Source organism: Xiphophorus hellerii, chromosome 21 (genome assembly GCF_003331165.1).
Source record: "Xiphophorus hellerii strain 12219 chromosome 21, Xiphophorus_hellerii-4.1, whole genome shotgun sequence".
Lineage (NCBI taxonomy): Eukaryota > Metazoa > Chordata > Actinopteri > Cyprinodontiformes > Poeciliidae > Xiphophorus > Xiphophorus hellerii.
In genome coordinates this window covers 7275577-7294857 of record NC_045692.1, presented here as the reverse complement: position 1 = coordinate 7294857, position 19281 = coordinate 7275577, and the positions used below count along the sequence as shown (strand labels likewise).

General features: G+C 39.3%; 1 protein-coding gene across 6 annotated transcripts in view; it reads left to right on the top strand.

Annotated features, from left to right (window-relative positions):
• Positions 1–19281, top strand: part of col11a1a (collagen, type XI, alpha 1a) — a 98472-nt gene that overhangs the window by 11166 nt on the left and 68025 nt on the right. For 2 of the 6 annotated variants that reach the window (XM_032551616.1, XM_032551615.1), the window contains exons 4-8: positions 1869–2031; positions 10769–10894; positions 12279–12371; positions 14794–14892; positions 18051–18332. In XM_032551616.1, coding sequence (XP_032407507.1) covers positions 1869–2031; positions 10769–10894; positions 12279–12371; positions 14794–14892; positions 18051–18332 — 763 coding nt within the window. Of the gene's footprint in view, positions 1–1868; positions 2032–10768; positions 10895–12278; positions 12372–14382; positions 14572–14793; positions 14893–18050; positions 18333–19281 lie in introns of all 6 variants that reach the window. The other 4 variants (XM_032551617.1, XM_032551618.1, XM_032551619.1 and 1 more) reach the window with 4 other exon arrangements.

The window sequence follows — 19281 nt, the reverse complement described above, 5'->3', positions numbered from 1 at the left end:
CCTTTCTTTAGAGTGTGCAAATGCTAAAGGGTCATGCTAGTTAGCATGAACCTATGATGCGTTGGTCTCTGTTATGCGAACAGTTAGTTTCAATCTTCAGGTCCAACTTATCTGGATGTATACTAAAATTAAGAGTTACCAACTGCAGGTAAAATTTTATCTGCTTACCTTTTAATAGAACACCCCTTTAAGAAGTCCTGAACTGTTCCTTTAAGTCAGCATTTGTTTGCCTGCTGTATAGGTGACAAGTAATCCTTTGTGCAGCAGTGTTGAGCTTACAGGGTATTGCACGTTTATTTCTCCCTAAGCTCCATTGCCTGCCCTGGAATGTGTCTGCATGGTTTACCAAATGAATGAATGACTATCAGATCAGAAATGCTACTTTTTGGAATCTAAGCTTTCTAAGTTCTCATCCTAAACCATGGCATGGCAAGGGTCTCATCCTTGGCCTTAGGAGAGTGTTTTGACTGCACCTCCTGTTCTGTCAGGAAAAAGGCCTTCCTGGATCTTGACACACACTTTCCACAATGTTCACCACGTCTGTCATGCCGAGTAACCCAGAAGGAGGATTAAGTTTGGAGTTTAATGAGTGTAATCCTGTGCTAAACGGGGCAAAAGTGTGGGGCCAAGAATGTGGTCCGCTATTGCCTGGAATGCAATAGCTCCTGAACGTAGTGACGAATGGTGGAACCGCAGCGGAGGTGTCGGACTCACATGCGACCCTAGGCAACCATTTGAGCTCATGAATAATTTCTACTCTGGTGCTTGAGGATTCTTGAGCCACAATGTTTTTTGTATGTAAAATTAAATTATTCATTCAGTATGTTTCAATACCAGCCCCTGCTGGGAAGCTGGAACCGAGCCCACCAGTCAGAGATCTGGAGGCGTACAGTCTGGACAGACTGCCAGTCTATCACACAGCCAACATGCCTGGTTTTAGACTAGGGGAGGAAGTGTTAGAGTGCCTGAAAAGTTCATATAGAATGGCTCCTGCCAAGATTTAAAGCGGCACTACGTAACTTTTACAAACAAATGTGTTTTATTTTTTACATATTCGTTAAAACTCTCATGTTGTGACAGTAAGTTATGAGACTGATAATCTATGAAAGAAGTCAAGCTCCTCCACTTCCTCCGTGTGCTGCTATTGCTGTCTGAAGAAGTACATTGCTCCCAGTCAAAAACAACCAATCAGAGCCAACGGCAATGTTAATGGCAGGGAAATCACTCACAGTTGCAGGAAAACCGTTTATCCGTTGTCATCGGTGGCTATGCTAACTAGCATTAGCATCCAGGACAGACCCTACTGATGGGGAGGAGCTCACATGACCATGATTGACAGTGCTAAGAAATCTTTAGGTCTAGTTAAACAATAACTAGACTTAAGAATCATAATTAAACTAGAGTAACAAAGAATAACTAGACACAAGACATAAACATAATAAGCTAGAATCACTAAGAAAGGACTGAACCAGAGTAGAACAGAAACACGGCTGATCTAATCACAGAAAAGGAACCAAGGAAGACAGAAATTAACAAAACCTCAAACCAACTCAAACCCAAGATTGTGACACTCCAGTAGTCTTATGGCCTGACTCGCTGTCTTGACTTGATTTCCGTTAAATTTTTTGTTCACAAAAATTGGTCAGACGTTTTCTTTTTTGGGGTTTTGCTCTTGGATCCTTTGTCAACCACACTTTGTAAACACACTGCGGTGACCCCAAGCATTTAATCAGTAGCTTTCAGATTTGTTTTGAAGATTTAGAAGGGCTCTCTAAATGCATTATTATTCTTATTACCACAGTGGTTTATGGAGCTGAACTTTATCTTTTCTGTTTGAGTAACTTCTGCTTCCCCTTGACTTTGATCAGGTGGCGCCGTGTGGCCATCAGTGTTGAGAAGAAGACGGTCACCATCATTGTGGATTGTACGAGGAAGATCACCAAGCCTCTGCTCAGGAGTGACCAAGGCTCCATCAGCACCAACGGCATTACAGTGTTTGGCACCAGGATCCTGGATGAGGATGTTTTCCAGGTAAAGCTTTCAGAGGTGGACTGTCTCAAAGCGTTTCTAGTGAGTTCCTTCGACTTTTAGCAAATCTGCTGAGATAATTTATTCTCTACATGATTTAGGTTTATCTTTTCCTGCCGGTGTGGGTGAGATATCGTACCAATGGATCTTGGAAGCCTGCCTGGCTATACAACAATGAGTTGGTTTTGAGAAACGAGCACTAAAGAACCCTGAACCTTTTTAATTTGTTCTTGCGACCTGGTATAAAAATACAAAACGGTAACAAGTTGGCGAGTAAGACTTGTGTTGTTTATTTATATTTTGTCAAAACTTCTCTCAATTTGAGAAAATCCTAAAAAAGGATTCAAGGTTTCCCCAAGAAAACTTGCTTAGCAGTGATTCATCCAGCAGCCCGTCATGTTTTTGAGTGACAAAATGTTTAAAGTTGACAGGAAATTTTAAAATATCACTTGATAATTATGCGTTATTGAAAGATTAATACCTGATCACCATCTATAAAGTTTTAAAACATGCAAGCATTTTAAAAAGACTTAAATAAATGAGCAATGCTTAGCCTGGCGGGGGCACAAGTAAAGCCTGGTGACCCTCCCAGGCTTATAATACACTGAGGGAAACCCTGTGGTGATGTCATTGCTTTTTTTTACCCAGTTGCTAAAGCGGGGTACACTGTTTAAACTTTCTCATTCAGCACAAAAGGTTTGTTTTACTGATTTTTAAGGATTATCTAAAATACTTTGCTGGCCAAAAATGAAATGGGTATATATGTTTTTTTAACATCTAAAAAAAACAGATCTCTGAAGACCCATCGTTGCTCTTTTTAGGGATCGAGTCCTGCTTGAAAAGTGCAGTAATTACAGGAAGTATTATTACAGGAAGTACAGGCTCAGTAAAACAATTTATGGTTAGAACAACGTTTCTATTTTTCATGAAAAAAATATTGTCTTACAGAAAAACCGCTAAAATCTGTATCCTGTGTTAATCGCAATGTTTTGCTTTTTTTAAAATGGTTTCCAATAATGTTGTCATGTTTGCACACCAAATGCAAATCTGAGACACTTTCACATATTGACAAAACACTGGCTCTCATTTAAAGTAATATGAAAGTGTTTCTATTAAAAACAAAAGAACAAAGAACATACAGAGTTGACGTTTAATGTCGATCTCGAAGACAGAAAGTTATTCCATAATTAAACACGAAAGGCTCTTTCTCTTCAATTTAAAGATCCCCGTAACCGCACAACACTGGGTCAATGGATTTTGATGTAGCTTACGTTTTACACATTTGTCTAACTTGTTGCAGATGCAAAATAATCTGCGAGGATTGTACATGTCTTGATGCAGCTAGGATTAATTTGGTCACCCACCTGTCATGAGACGCACATACTGATAGACTATTGTTGTTCTCTCAGCTATTGCTTCTGACTTTTCTTTGCCGGACACAAATGTAAAGCTATGATTTGTTGATTTTTTTTAATGGGTTTTGTCTCTTACGAAGCACTTAAAGTCAGTAAATATTCCAAATATTGGAGGTTTTGGATTGTAGTTTACCGTATTTTATCACATTGCTTTTTTTTAATAGTTGGTTTGGAATCAGCCCATTTCCCCCCCGCAACCCTTCCTTCTCTGATTGGTGACCATCAGGTTCGGTTCTGAAACATCAGACCATTTTTTCTGTTCATTTAATGCATCACAATTTAAAAAAAAAACTCCAACCATTTTCAGTCTGTAAAGGCATCAACTGAAAGCGTGCGCAAGAAAACTATTAAAAATGAAGTAAAGGATTGTGACATATAGACGTAGTTGGTAACACCGTTGCCTTGCAGCAAGAAAGTCATGGGTTCGAATCCCAGCCTGGGATGCATACATTGGTTCTAATTTGGCTTCTTAACACAGCTGACATCACTGTTAGGCTATTTGGTCTTTATAAATTGTCTTTTGGTGTGTGTATGTGTGTGTGTGCACCCCTGTTTGCCCCATGTGTGTCTGTGTTGCCCTGTGACGGACTGGCAACCTCTCACCCAATGACCGCCTCGGTGACCCATATAGATGATGAATGGATGGATTGTGACATACAGTATGCTCAGATATTTGTGTGTGGCACTTTCATTTTTCATTTTTTATGTATTATTGTCTATACCCATAAGTGTGTTAGGTCAGTAGAACGGCAAAAGCTTTGAAGCTGGAAGTGTAACTGATGATTTCTTTTATTTTCTGTGTCTATTTTTTGTTTCTGCTCTTCTCTGTGATCCACAAAACCTCTTTGTATTCGTGCACATTTTACGGCATTTCAAAGAGAAGCTATGCTGAGACATGACGTCAAATTATTCAATAATTTAACAATGTAGAAAAACCACAACTCTTCAGTGCGATAACGGAACTGATTGACTAGATATTACAAGCTGTACTTTTTTTTAGGAGATGACATTTCTCCTTTTGTTTTTAATCATTTCTCAATTCTTGATTTAATCATTTTGACTAAATATGTGTAATATTTAAAAGCACAACAACATCATCTTTATTGGAAGTAAAGTTTTTTGTGTGTATGTTTGGGATCCATGCTTCATTTTTCATAAACATCCATTCATGCCCTACCTGTCTCAGGTTGGAAGTGACCACCGAAGGGACCTTGCTGGGATGAATGGAGGTCTTTCATTCCGGCTATCAGGCCTCCTTTATTTCCTCAAATATTCCCGTCACTCTCTCTCTCTCTCTCCCCATGCGTACCTCCTCCTCCCTCCGTACCCTTGCTACCTTGAGGCCTTCCCCCGTGTGCCTAACGCATGAGACCGTCTATTCATGCCCAGCGGACACGGCCTGTCTGAGTTGGGCTCACATGTAGAGACATACCTGGGCCTTTACCTGCTGCCTTTCAGTCATCTGAGCTGAAGGAGTACATTGTGCTGAAAGCCTCAGCCACCAGCGTTGCCTGGAGACACATCCGACATACATGCGCTATGGTTTGTGTTCGGAGTTGTCTGCTTGTGATCAGTGAATTCTTATTGAAGTAGTCGCAGTGAAGGATGTTTCCTGACAGTTTTTTCTCCCCCCACGTGTGCATGTTTGTTGATTTTAGACAGCAGATTGCCTACTTTTCACTTCAGTTTAGATCTGTTTCCGCTTGTTTTGTCTACCTGTCCCTATTAACCGTTAGAATTGTATAGCATGCAAAAAGAGACAGCATTTGTAAAAATGTTCTGGTGTCTTGACTGGTTATATATTCATAACTTTTTGGGCAAGAAAGCAATGACAAATTCAGTTTGCTGTTTTCCGGTCAGGAAGGTACCAAAGGCCGAAAATGAACATGCAGGACGTCATAGAAAACATACATTACAAGGTTTCCCCCAGAAAACTTGCTAAGCCCGGTGGTTGGGTGCTAAGGCAGTCATTCATTCAGCGGGCTGTCATGTTTTTGAGTTAAAACATGTTTAAAGTTGACTGAAATTTTGAAAATATCACTTGATAATCATGTGTTATTGAAAGATTGGAAGATTAACACCTGAAGACCAACTATAAAGTCTTATAAAATGCAAATATTTTTAAAAAACTGATATAAATATGCAATGCTTAGCCTGGTGGGGGCACAAGTAATGCCTGGTGGCCCGCCAGGCTTATAATACACTGGGGGAAACCCTGCATTGCACCTCATCCAGCTTGATTATGGCAGCATCGTTTTGTCAGGGAAGGTGGTCAGAGTTTATAAAAAGATTCACACATGTCAATGGAGGCCATTTCTGAAAGACAAAGGCTAAAAGATTGAGAGCCGAAGGTTTGGCAACATTAAACTAGGAACAGATTGGCATTAACGTTGTTATTGTCCATTTTGGGTCATTTTTTATATTGTATTGTGTCGGTCAGATAAGTAGAGTTAGTCTGATATTAACAACCAAAGTTTATTTACACCTTGTTGCTGTTTGTGTTTCTGGAGGTGGAGGGGAGGAATTTTGCCATAATGTTCTTTGTTTGGTCATTTGACAATGACAGTGACACAAAAGTGTAAGTGCTTAGATGAAACGATGTTGATGGTGATCTAATCTTTTCCAGTTTAGAAAAGAAAAATAGATATAATCATGTTATATCGTATTGGTAAATGTTGCTTATCAGCCATAACAGAAATAAAAATATCAGCGATGCACCGACTTTTTTCATTTACGTTACCGATACATATTTCTAAGTTTTAGTTTGGGCCGATACCGATCTCATATTGAAAAAGAGTGCTGACTTGACCTAAATCATTTCTTTTTTTATAAATGCAGATATAAATGTACTGAATTCTAAATTTGTTTGTTAACTCTCCAGCAGTACAGCACACTGAAATACACCAGTAGCTTCACAAGCTTGGTCAAAAACAATGTAAAAACAACACAATCTTAATTTGTAGATAGTTGGAATTAGGAGTATAAGAGCCAACATGGAATAAACAACACAGCATGATGTTGTTTAAAGCACAAAGCTTAGGATGACTAGATCCGCCCTTATGATTCTGGCACATTGTCACCGATACCCAATCCAGAACTTTTTTCAACCCTGGGACTGATACAGCTAATAATTCCGGATCAGTGCATTTGTAATTAACATCGGATATCAATATCAGCCCAAATTTTTAGATCATTACATCCCTAAATACACATTTAGTTCTATAAGGATGCAGTTAGGTAAAAGCATATTCATCTGTTACAGATTAGCCCAATCAAAGACCAGATCCAATTTCAATTTTGACTACTTGGCAAGACTCTTAAAGTGCCGTTCACGTGACCCGTCTGTCCAGTCCAACTGTTCTTGAGCTTTTTTTTTTTTTTTTACAAAAAGGCATAGACAAACATTTTAGTCTCTAGACATAAACCAAAGGATTTGCAGCTGCAGGTTTTTCCAATTTTTATTTTACATTTCGAAAAACCATGCATTTTTTCCCCCCCTTCCACTTTGCGATCATGTGCTGCTTCATGTTGGTCTGTCCCATAAAAATCCCACTGAAACACATTGATTTCTATGGCAATTTTGTCAAAATGTCAAAACAAGTTCAAGGGCTATAATTACACGAAAGAACAGCATGGTGTAGGCACTGTTTTGTCTTCTCTTGGTTTGTTGGTTTTCATGGCCTTCCTCGTTGATGTGGAGACCGCATGGACGTGTCTGATTATAAGTGGCTGTGGCTTTTTGGAGCCATGCTGATTAGTGTGTGGCTTTGATTTAACCAGTTAATCTCCGCTCTACGGCTACAACATGCAGGAGGAATTTAGCGGAGATGTACTGCTGGTTTGTGGATTACTCCTTTTGTGGAGTAATCCAACATTTCCACACTTGCACAGCTGCAACCTTTGACCTTTGTTGCGTACCGTAAGCTGCGATTCCATTACAAATGCGCGTTAAAAAAAAGTACAGCAGAACACATGCAAAACGTAAAAAAAAAAAAAAGCCACAATTTTGTAAATGGGGTGTTTTCATTAAATAAGATATTTAATAATTAAGCACATTTATAAAGTGACGCAGATTTGTCCAACAGTTTTAAGAGTCTCCATTGTCTACTTTAAAGTTGCTCCTCATTTTCACCCCGTCTTTTCACTGACCCCTGTCAGTAGAGCCATTAAGGCTCGCTCGCCTGCACAGCGCTGTTTTCTGGTGAGGAGTATTTTTGAAGTGAGGTGAGGCTTCTTTTTTCAGCAACCCACAATAAAACGATAGACCGACAATCTCAGTGTAATGAACCCCAGGTGTCTTCCTTCACAAAACATCTTTTACCATTTCAGCTGCTTGGTTTTAATCTCTTTTCTGGTTTCTGTGTACTTGTTAATGTTCCTTTCATGAATTTACTGGGGTTTTTTCCCTCTTTAGTCTTTGTGGCTTTGTGAGATGATTCTCATTAACTATGCGTCCTAAGTTGTTGTGACAATCTTGGCAGGTGTGGCAGTGAGTGTTTTATTAACCCGTCAGTCTTATTTTGTGGAAGAGAAACTATTAGTTTTATTTTTATGCATCATGAACACGTACGGCACAGTTTATAAACCTTTGTTTTGACTCCTTCATGATCATTTTTCATTTCTGTTGTTCAATGTTGTCCAGTGAAACCGAGAAGCTTCAGAGATGTAATCATCTGATTACGGACTTTGTCCACTTTGTCCACCGGCGCAAACGTGTGGCTCTCAGATGTGTCCTAGTTAAAGTCGACTCTTTTCAGGGTTCAAGCACTCATGTTGGACGTATGCGGGATAAGCTCGCTCAAAGTGAGTCTTGATCTTTTCTTTTTGGCTTGAGGCCTGTTAACAGCATTTTCTCGTCATAGAATCATAGTCAGTTGGGCCGTTCTAGCACATATGCTTTGATTTATACCATTCATATTCTGGCTTTATGATTGGGGTTGTTGTCCTGCTCAAAAGCGTCTCAAGCCTTTTGCAGTCTCTGACAGGTTTTCGACCAGGATTGCTCCATCTTTTGCTACATCCATTATTCCATTAATACCGGGTCTCAGATTAATACTCCACTTGCATGACTTTTAAATTTAGGGGGATGTCAAAGTCAGATTGCAGTTGGCCTCTTTCCCTTAGAGGGCGATGGATCAGTAAGATATGTTTGTATTGGCACTTGTTATGCTAATTAGGTGTTCAGAGTAAACTTTTTAGATATGTTTTGATTAAAGAAATACACCAGAAATGTATTTATTATTTCTCTTGCACTTCATGGTTGTCCATTAATTTGTGTAGGATTATTATGTATAATCCAAGAGAAGACCAGAGCTGTTTGAGGCTGTAACAGGACAAGAGGTTTTGAATGCTTGTGTAAGTCACTGTATATCATCATTGTGTAATTATTAATTACACAAATTTATTTAAGTTTTGTAATATGTCTTGATTCGGACCTTGACGCTGCCATAACATGTAAGATGTTTTGATCTAGAAGGGGAACTCTTTCAAAACTCATGTTAGAACAAACTGTACATAGGTTGATCATTCTGGGTGGAGTCTTTGGGCTGTCAAAGTAAAGATGTTTATGGATATGTTCACAGAGAAAGTTTTAGGGAATACTGCCTATTTTCTCTTGGAACATGCCTAAGTAACTTGGTTGTTACGCTAAAGTGCATAGTAGACATCCATAAAATATTTTTCTCCTGTACAAAGAGAGGATATACACACTCATACATATACACACACGTTCACACGTCGTTTCGGCATGCTGCAGCCTGCTTCGTTTCTCATGTGTTTCATCCAGATACTCTTCTCCGTCCTCCCGCTTAACGCGAGTCAGGATTTTGTCCTTCTGCAAGAGCAGCTGTGTATGTGTTCTCACCTGCCAGCGGCCTCAACCAAACACCAGCTCGTAACTCCACCTCATCAGCTGTCTGCGAGGAAACGACGACTCAAACACCAGCCTTCAGGAATTCGGTTCAACCAATTACAGACTCCAAAGACGGTTGACATGCGTTCACTACTGTGTTTACTGTCTGACAGAGGAGCTGTGTACTTTGGCTGAAGTAACAAAGCCACACTTTGCTCGAGTGGTGTCATGCATAATGGTGCAACGTTTTAGTAATAAAGAATATGGACGCTGTTCTGAAATAGCGTCCATAAACAGTAAACAGTGTTGTGCAGTTGTGAAATATAAAATATGATTACATAAGTCATATCATATTGCCATTATCAATTTCTTGGGAAATTTGTGCACATTTGCACAAAGTGCAGATGCAAAAATGCTAAAATGCAGGCTTTTAATTAAACACAGTAATAGGATGTATTACTGTTATGTTAATGTGTTTAATATTCAGTTTCTAGTTTTGTAAAGGTTTTACTTGACAGTACATTTATGAAGTTATTTCTTTAGAAATGGAGATATTATGAATTAAAAATAATTGAAATATTGTAAGTTTGATTCTAGCTTTCCCCACCACTGAGTGAATGTGTTTATTATTTTAGAACAAATTTCCAAGAGTTTGTGAATTTAGGTTTTTAAGATCCCGCTAGGATCTTCTGCTAGCAGTTAGCACTGCTACTGTTTCTAAAACAGCAGCCTCAGTGTTTCACATTTTTCCAAACCGTTCATTCGCCTTCATATTAGGAGCTGATGCAACTTCACACTGTGTGAGAGTAGTCAGTCATTATTTTAAAGCAAATACAAAGTGTTTAGCATCTTCCGCCAGCAATTACCACTGCTAGCATTTTTTAAAAGCAGCATCGGTGTGTTTTATACAGGGAATTTAGCTCCTTAAGTGAGATATTTTCAAAATGCTCCCATTATTTCCAAATCCATCATTTTCCAGGGCAGAGTTGAATAGCTCAAATTAATAAAACAATAACTTTGCTAATAAATACATTGAGCCTTTCTGTTATCTGCTGGAGTCTCACTTTAAAGGTTGGTGCCTAAATGAACATTCAGTTCATCTTTTTCATTTCCTAACAACTTCCACCCTGAAGGTTGACGTTGTTAGTGCAAACTGTTAGCAACTCGCTAACCCCTTAGCACCTAATGAGAGGAATAGAATCAGATTTCTGAGTTTCTGATCACTTTAAATATATTTTTTTATAAACTTACTGACTAAAGAAATTGTGTTTTTGATATTCATTTGTGCCACTTTACCAACGCACCCTGCGTTGATAAACGTCCGCATTTAACAGGTCAAGTTTGAATTCTGTCGCACAAACAACCACGCAAACATCCAAATGTCAAAATGTCGATTGTCTACTTAAACCGATAAAGAAGATGATACGTGCAAGAAATGGGGAATAGCTGACTCATATGGTTCTGTTTTCTGCAGGGGGACATCCAGCAGCTCCTGATTGTTGCTGATCCTAAAGCAGCATATGACTACTGTGACCATTACAGCCCAGACTGTGACACGCCGCACAAGGATTCGCTTCAGGCCCAGGAGCCAGACGAAGAGGTCAGCCAACAAGCAGAGCTCCTTATTAATCTAACTCTTACAGTAAATTGAACAGCTGCAGTTGGCAAGTTTTATTTATTTATTTTTTTAATAATTGATTATTCTGATGATTAATCAATTAATTGTATTAAGAAATTTGGCACATTCTGTAGATTTTTCATTTAACCTTTTGAGCGTATTTGATGTTATACTAGAAATGCATATAAATAATTAATTCAATTCTCTTGTCAGAAACTAATCATGCCATTGCCTAAACTGCAATAACGTATCATTCCTTTAGTGCACATTTGTTGATTTGCCGCAAAAGATAACACTAATCCGTCTATTATTTGATTAAATGATTAATAATTGGATATCAAAAGCTTTGTATGAAATTTTTAAAGCTACAATTAAGCCACTTAAGGAATTCTAGGAAGAACATATTTGCAGACAGGTTTTTTTTTATTTTCTTAAATGCAAAATGTATATGTTTTTTGTCAAGTTTTGACTTGATTACTGCTCTGAATGTGTTTTCCTTTCAGCGCATCACTATTATTTTAATCAAAACACTCCAGTTAGCCATCAGTCAATTACCAAGTTAGTTGACTCAACATAAAACATGAAAATCGGACTCGTATATATCTGTGGTTCTTGTGTTTGGGAACCATTCCGAACAGTCAAATTTGTCCTTATTTTGGAACAAATAAAAGGTGTAGAAACCATCCTTCAGTCTGGGAAATACACAGCAACAGGTGGGGGAGAATCATCCAAAGCTTTTAAAACCGTAAATCGACACCGGTTGTCGGTTCCATGCTAGGTCACGACTCGCAGGATGAGAAATACCTCAGAGCTACACGTCACTGAGACGGCGTGCTGCTTCCTACGAGGCTCACCTTTTGTTTTGCAGCTGCTTCCAGTGAGAAAAGTTCCATGACGAGATCGCTTGAACGCAGCTGGTAATTTTGGTTCTGAGGAGTTTTTTTATGAGCCTTTTAAACCCTCCATCTGCTCATGTTTGTAGGTTCAGACCAACACAGCAGGTTTCAGCTGTTATTTAGTTATCCAATTCATGTTTCGGTTGTCTACCTGTAAATCTGAACTGTATTATATCGTGACGTTGTGCTGTTTTGTTAATTAGCATAATTATTAATACAGTCTTTACTTGCTTTTTCTGTTAACGTCTCCATTTTATCGCAATGCATAAAATGTAATTTGGAACTTTTTCCTAAACACAAAACTTTAATGGCTTCAAGTGTTTGAACTTGTAACCTGCTGAAGATGATGCGTACCGTATCATCTTCTCGCTGAAATCACATTTTTTATGCTTTTGCTAGAAACTAAAACCCGCCCACTCTTCTTCTTCTTCTTTTTTCCATCTCTTCTCTGCCATTCTCAACCACTCCAGTACATTACTGACGATATAGATTACAGACAGTTCTATGAATACTCTGAAGGACCAACAGACTCCGTCCCGACTGACGAATACTCTGAAAAACAGGTAAATAAAAAAAGTGAAAAGAAAAGCTGTTTTTGCTTATTGTCGTTCCCCGTTCCTCTGCTTGTCTCAGAGTTGTGACTTCATGTGCGCTCAGTGTTTAAAAAAACACAAAAAAACACTGTGTATTTTGCATAAAAATAACACACAAAAAAAGAGTCAGAGTAAGCGCTCCACTATATTGTCTCACTGACAAGAGTCACATTCATGGATATGAATAATCTCCTGACGGTGTAGAACTGGAGGAGTGAATCTGAGTGTACATGCAGACACACACTGTCTGTCCTTCTGTCTGAAACTGTCTTTGCTGATTCTACCTGCTTCAAGTGTGCTTTTGCATTTCAGCACGTCCTTAAAAATAATGTAAGCGTAATATAGAATATCAGCTGGATTGTATATAACTTAGGAAAATGCAGCAAATTTGACTTCCTAATACCTACATTATTTCCAAAGATGTGCTGAAAGTGTGCTTGTTACATGTTTCACAGAGGCTGCTTGCTACTTCAAACAGTTTTGAAGACGCAGTAGATCTAAGAAGTGTTCACACACCCCAGCCCCCAATATGCATTCTTTCTGAAGTAAAACAATGAAGTCATGGTGGCAAAATAAAGAGACAGGTTTTCAAATCTTATGGTTGTCTAAATCTAAGCTATATCTATATTTAAAGTAGCATTTGACAACCTAGCTCCATAAGTGTGCAAACCATCAGTCTGATACTTGTTGGCCTTTTGATTCAGTTTTCCACCATGTTGGTGTGCATCCTGGATTGGGCTCTTGTTGATTTGACTTGGCGTCATTGTCTTGATGGAAAGTTAAATCATTCTTCATCTCTATTCTAGCAGAGACCTTGTGCTTTTGGGTAAAAAGTGACTGGTGTTTGGATCCGTTCACAATTTTATCCATCTTAAAAAAAAACAAACGATGTTGTTCATGTTTGGCTTCAGCAGGCCGTATAACATGTTCTCCCACGACATTTTTGGAGATTTTAGTCAGGTTTTTATGTTTTCTGGATATGACTTTTCTTAAAAAGGAAATATTCACGCCTGGGAGAGAAAAAATTGTACGGAGAATGCTGGAGATTATTTTCATAACTAGAGCACAACCAGTGTTTGTGCCAGCATTTCTGTTTTGCCCAATTAATTACCAATAATTTTTGGACCCTTCTCCTGACTGATACCTTTGTATATATCATAGTAATCCTGGTTTGCATGCTTAGGCTGAGCTACAACTTAGCTTTCTTAGCTTCCTATGTTACATATAGCTTAGCATTTTTAGCTGAGGAGAACATTTGAGAGAATTCTTACAAGGACACCAAAAGTTTATTTCAGGTTCATCCAATTTAGTATTACCAAAAGCAAGAGTATTCAAAACAACTTGCTCTTGAAATGTGTGAATGTGGAAAAAAAACATAGTCATTTCCTTTCGTTGCATTTAACCCTGCAGCATACACAGATGCAACTGCAAATATCACAGCAGTGACGCAGCTATGATGCGGCTTTAGCATGCTTCAGTTTAATAAATATGAACAAAAGCAAAACGCGTTCCCAATCCTGATGCAGCAGAACACTGTGAATTCCGTCTACACATTATTCAGAACAAGAGCGGATAACAAGCAAGACATGCTTCGTCTTTACATCCTCACATTTATACATGCATGGATTGTTTTTCAATTCGTCAACACTTTACAGATTTACGTTAACCGTTCTCTCTCTCTTTCAGTTTAATTATACATAATATATTTTCTAATAAAGCTGGAAAAGTTTTTAAAGTGGCGTAGCATGATCTTTTATGTTCCGCCTAGCATTTAAAGAGGGGTGTGCACTGTTTTAGATCTACTGTGCGTACTTTATATAAATCTTTTGTGTCAGTTAATCGTCCCTCCCTTTGATTTTTGGACAGGTTCGGCCGATGCGCAAATTTTTCACGGACTCATAATATGCCTGTGCACGAGTTGAGAGGACTGCTGTTGCTGTTATATGTTTGTTTTGTCTTGATTTGTCTTTGTCGCCATCAGCTCTTACAGAGAATCAAACGTAGTGTCTCCACGAAAAAGAAGACGGCCAAAAAGTCCCCCAGTAAAACTAAGCATAAGCCCTTAAAGTCGACCGGCAATAAATCCCCGGCTAAAACGTTTTTCCACAACAAGAAGATGACGTGGGGCTACCAGGCCACAGCACCGGCGCGACCCAGAGGCAGTTCTAGGGTAAACGTTTGTCTCCCGGGAGAAAGAGCCGAATCCGATCAAGATTTGCCCTGAACAACGAAGGGAGAATCTATGATGGCGGATGTAGAGTTCCCCTAACCTCTCCTCTGTAGACGTAGCCTAGTGTGTAGTGAACTCGAGAGGACCCTCCCTCGACCGACCTCTGGTATGAGCCTTGTTTTAACCCAGATTCTTCTTTCCTTTTCTTCCAACATGACTCAGCTAAACAATGTAGAGGGAGATTACTATACAGACATTGACTACGGAACTCTAGATGGTACTCAGACTCAGTCACCTGTTGCCACGAGCGGACCAAGCGAGGTAATTTTGTTTTCTTCCTTCTCAATCTGCATTTCCAAGTAAAAGCCACTGTTTGGTGTTCTGGGACGTTTGACCCGCTTGACGGAGCAGCTGGTATGACATGATAAAGACACAACCATTCAATTGAATTGAAGTGTCTTTTGACTTGTTGGAGGCCTAGAATGTAGCTGAACTTGTGATGGACGTGGGATATGTTAAGCAGTACTTAATAGCAACAATTTATATTCTCCACTGGATGCCAGAGAAGATAACACATGCACCATGTGAAAATGTGTTAAAAGCCTTAAAATAATTCTATTGCAGTAGAATAATCTCAAACCTGAAACAATTGGAGAAATGTGATGTTTTATGTGCGTTAAGGTTGTTTTCACACCTGATCGTCTCGATTTGATTGGGGACCGAGACTATCTCAATGGTTACATGTTACATAACATTTGTTACATCTTCAGTTGCACCAAACCTTTTGGGGAACCTTTTTACCCCCTCGCCTGTGGGGGCGCTGCACCAAGAACCACTAAAGGTAATGACACAAAAAACCTCTGAAGAAGGCACTAATCGCAATTTCCTTCTCCAAGAAATGTAAACAAAAATGGCTTGATGGCAAATTTTAGTGATGGTATTTTTGTTTTGTCTTTGGCAAAAGACCACGTAGCCATTTCTCCAGATAGCTTTTGATTCTCATGTGATTCTCATTGTAATTACCCAGAAGGCCCTGCTGTGTAGTCCGCTGGACTGCTTTTGGAGTGGTGTCTGGTCCAGTTGCATTCAGATGTGGATTCAAATCGCACCAGAGTTCACTTCAACTGAACCAAGACCTTGTTTTGTTCCCTTTTTTGGTCCACATCAGAGATGCGGTTGCGAATTCCCACCAAATGAACCAAATTCTCCACAAATGAACCGGACTTTCCAGGCAAATGGACTAAAGCGGACTAAACAAGGATGGCATCAATGCACCCTTTATCAGTGAGGAAAAAATAAGTACTGGTGGCACGTTCCTCTGTTGTTAATACTTCACACGTCTCTTCCGTTGGTACAGAAATTAGTCAATGTCAGGTTAACATCATTCTACTGCAATAAAAGACAAATGTAAGGTTTTCCACCACATTTTCCACAAGTGCCAACAGCCAAATACATCCTCATCTGTTTTGTTCCCAGCTTCCGTTTTTCTATGGCAAGCAGTTTTCTCAACACATAATGCTTCATGCTTTACTCTGATCTGAGAAATTCCATGTGAATAGGTGAGACGTTGTAGTCCAGTCATCAAAAATGAAATAATTTGCTATTCACGTTGTACTGTCTGTTTTTTCTGGACGCTCTAAGCGCACCTTCAACTAAAGGAAACCTAGGCTTTAAGAGTTTCGTTGTGTGCTCATTATTGCTGCATCTCATCACCAGCCTGACTCATAACTCAATCAGAATGTGGAAATAGATAATGTTCTGTGGCCTTATAAATAACTCAAGAATGAAAGAAGCCAACATATTCCCCCTCGTTGTCCATCACACAGTTTGATCAATAGTTCTGCTAATTATTTCAAATAGAACTATGATCAACAGACTGAAAATCCTCTCACAGCCTGCTATGATCGCGCTTTTGCTGCCTCGTTGTTTTGGCAAATTAGATGTGATTATGCCGGGTATTTAAAATGAATCATTGGCCAGGAGGGATTACTGCCAACAAGTGTGTAATCGCATCTACTTTGCTGCGCTGCAAGGTTAAAGCCACAGTGATCACCATTTGGAATGTGAGAGAAAGTTCTGCCAAGTCACTGTGGTTGCAGTAAGTCTATGCCAGACACAGAGATCATGAGGCAACTTTAAAGGCTGCTAAAACACACTCATCACAATGATTCATTGAGTGTCAAATCCTGATGTCTCGATGCAACATGACGGATTGATTTGATGCGTTTGCAAATATTTGAGAGAGCGATCCGAGGCATCAGGCAGCCTTTCTCTCTGCAGTCGGCACAAAAATGGCTGCTTAATGAGAAAGCAAATGGCTGTTCCACCAATTGGAACGGTTGACGAAAACGATGATAGCACTTTATTTATTATTACTTTTAGTCTGTTTAGTTAGATATGTGGTAGTTAAAAAGCCAACAAATCTTTACTAACCTACAAGTAATATTATCCAAAAATAAAGTGTTATCATTGTCATGATTTCTTTTTTTGTTGTTGTTGTTGCCTAATATCTCAAGTGCTTTTGTAACATTTACAGTGCCTTGCAAAGGTTTTCATACACAGTGGACATATTATAGGATGCTACAATAACAAACTTTAAGGCATTTTAAAGGCATTCTGTGTGATTAAGCCAACACAAATTGTAAAATAGAAGGAGAAAGATTCTCCCAATTTTTGTACCCAAAAATAGAATGGCATTTCAGTCCCCTTTACTCTGATGCAGCTAAATAAAATCTAGTGGAAGCGAGTGTCTTTAGACATCATCCATTTAGCTCAGACGTCCTGTAAAGGCTTCGAAGTTTTGTTGGGGAACATTAGTAAACAAACAAAATCATGAAAACCAAGGAGCACAAACGGCAGGGATGCTAAAAGAGGAAACGAGGTCACAGCATCTCCAATCAAACAGCCACAGCTACGGCCAACGAAATGGTTTAAATCAAAGAATGTTCTATGTTAGAATGGCCAAAGTTCAGATCTAGATCCAAATAAGCACAATGAAAATTAATATTTAGAAATGTTTTGGATCCAGTCTTTCAAATATAGTTCATTTATGTACTGCTGTTTCACAATAAATGTCATCTGAAGACATCTTACTGAACTTGAGCAATCTTCCAGAGAAGAGTCGGGAGCCGTTCTTGTCTTAAGTTGTGTGAAGCTGGCAGAGACATAAAGAAAGACTAAGAGAATTCAAGGTGGTTTTATAAAGCAATTACTCAGAGGGGATGAATATTAAAAAAATAAAATTTAAAACTCTATCATTTTTAACTTCTCTTTTTGCTCAGGAAATTGTCATGCACTACTTTGTGTTGGTCTATCACAAAAAAATCTCAAAAACATTTAATTTTCTGGTTCATTGAATATGAATTCCTTTGCGTTGGACTGTGAAAGTAATTTTTTCCTCAGTTTCATAACTAACAACCTTATCTCTTTAGTTTCTGATTGTTAACTTTCTCCTTCTTCGCTTGTGTAACAATGGGAAGGCTGTAAAGGAGGATTTTATCGGGGCGCACGCCACCGAAGCCCCTACTCTCGCTCCGGAGCCCGGCACTGTGTTGGAAACGGGGGACAACTCGGAGACCGGTGCGGAAGAGTATGACTTTAAGGAGTATGACCTGAACGAGTATGACTTGGGCAAGTTAGACAACAAGTATGATTATGGGACATACGATGAGTACGGCCCCCTCCCATCTAAAGCCCCGACAGCCTATGGTGAGGAAGTGGGGCCCGGGGTCGCTGCCGAAACCGACTTTTCTGAAAGTACAGTAAGTATCGCACGCCGACGGAGGGGTGTGTGCATGAACGGCATGGCAAGAGGACTCCCTCTGTCTCCCAGTGCATGGACTTCTTTTGGCTTGGTTTGGGCAATATGTCATTGACGTGTTGAGTGTGGAGTAGTTCAGTGTTGCTGTTTCTGTTCGATTTGAATCTACTACAGAAAAAGTGCATGCGTCTGTCTGTTAAAAAGAATCAAAACGTATGTATTAGCTATTATACTCTTCCGTCTCGCTTTATCCTATAGAAACATTCAGTCACACTTCATCTGTTTTCACACAACCTACAATCAGTGGATGTTGGCCCAACCTACACCACGCCCATAAATACCTAGGAAAGCCCACTGCCCCTCCCCACCCACTCATCTCTCAGCACTTGGACCCAATCCCTCCGTCTTCATCTGTGCTATTTTAACAAGCAGCCTGTAACATGTAGCTCCCTTTGTTCACTGCAGACAACCATTAAATTATTGGCTCTGCCTGCGCAGTACACACACACACACTCGCGCACACCCCGGACACGCACGCACTTTATTGGATACATGATGTTAGGGTTTATTGCCTTCGCTTTCTGCCAAAATGTTTGGGCTCGGCTTTCACCAAGCAATATGTACAATATATAATTTACCTTGACAATAAACACGTAGGCCAGCATCCCTTCACTCTATGTTTAGTCAGGGTTAGATAATCTTTGTGTTTTCCAAAGGTTCATGAATCTCAAATTGTGTTTCAGAATTTGAAATCAATATGACCAAATGCCATCCAGACTTTTTTTTTTAAGAACTACTCTTTTGTGTAGAAGCTACAAACCAGGTGCTAACATTAGCATCTTTAGAATGCTAATCATTAGCCAGTCGTTGCAGTGCTCCCAAATTATTATTTTGCGACAGTTTCTTATTTTTTTATCTAAAATGCTGCCAGACAAAACATTTTAAAAGCG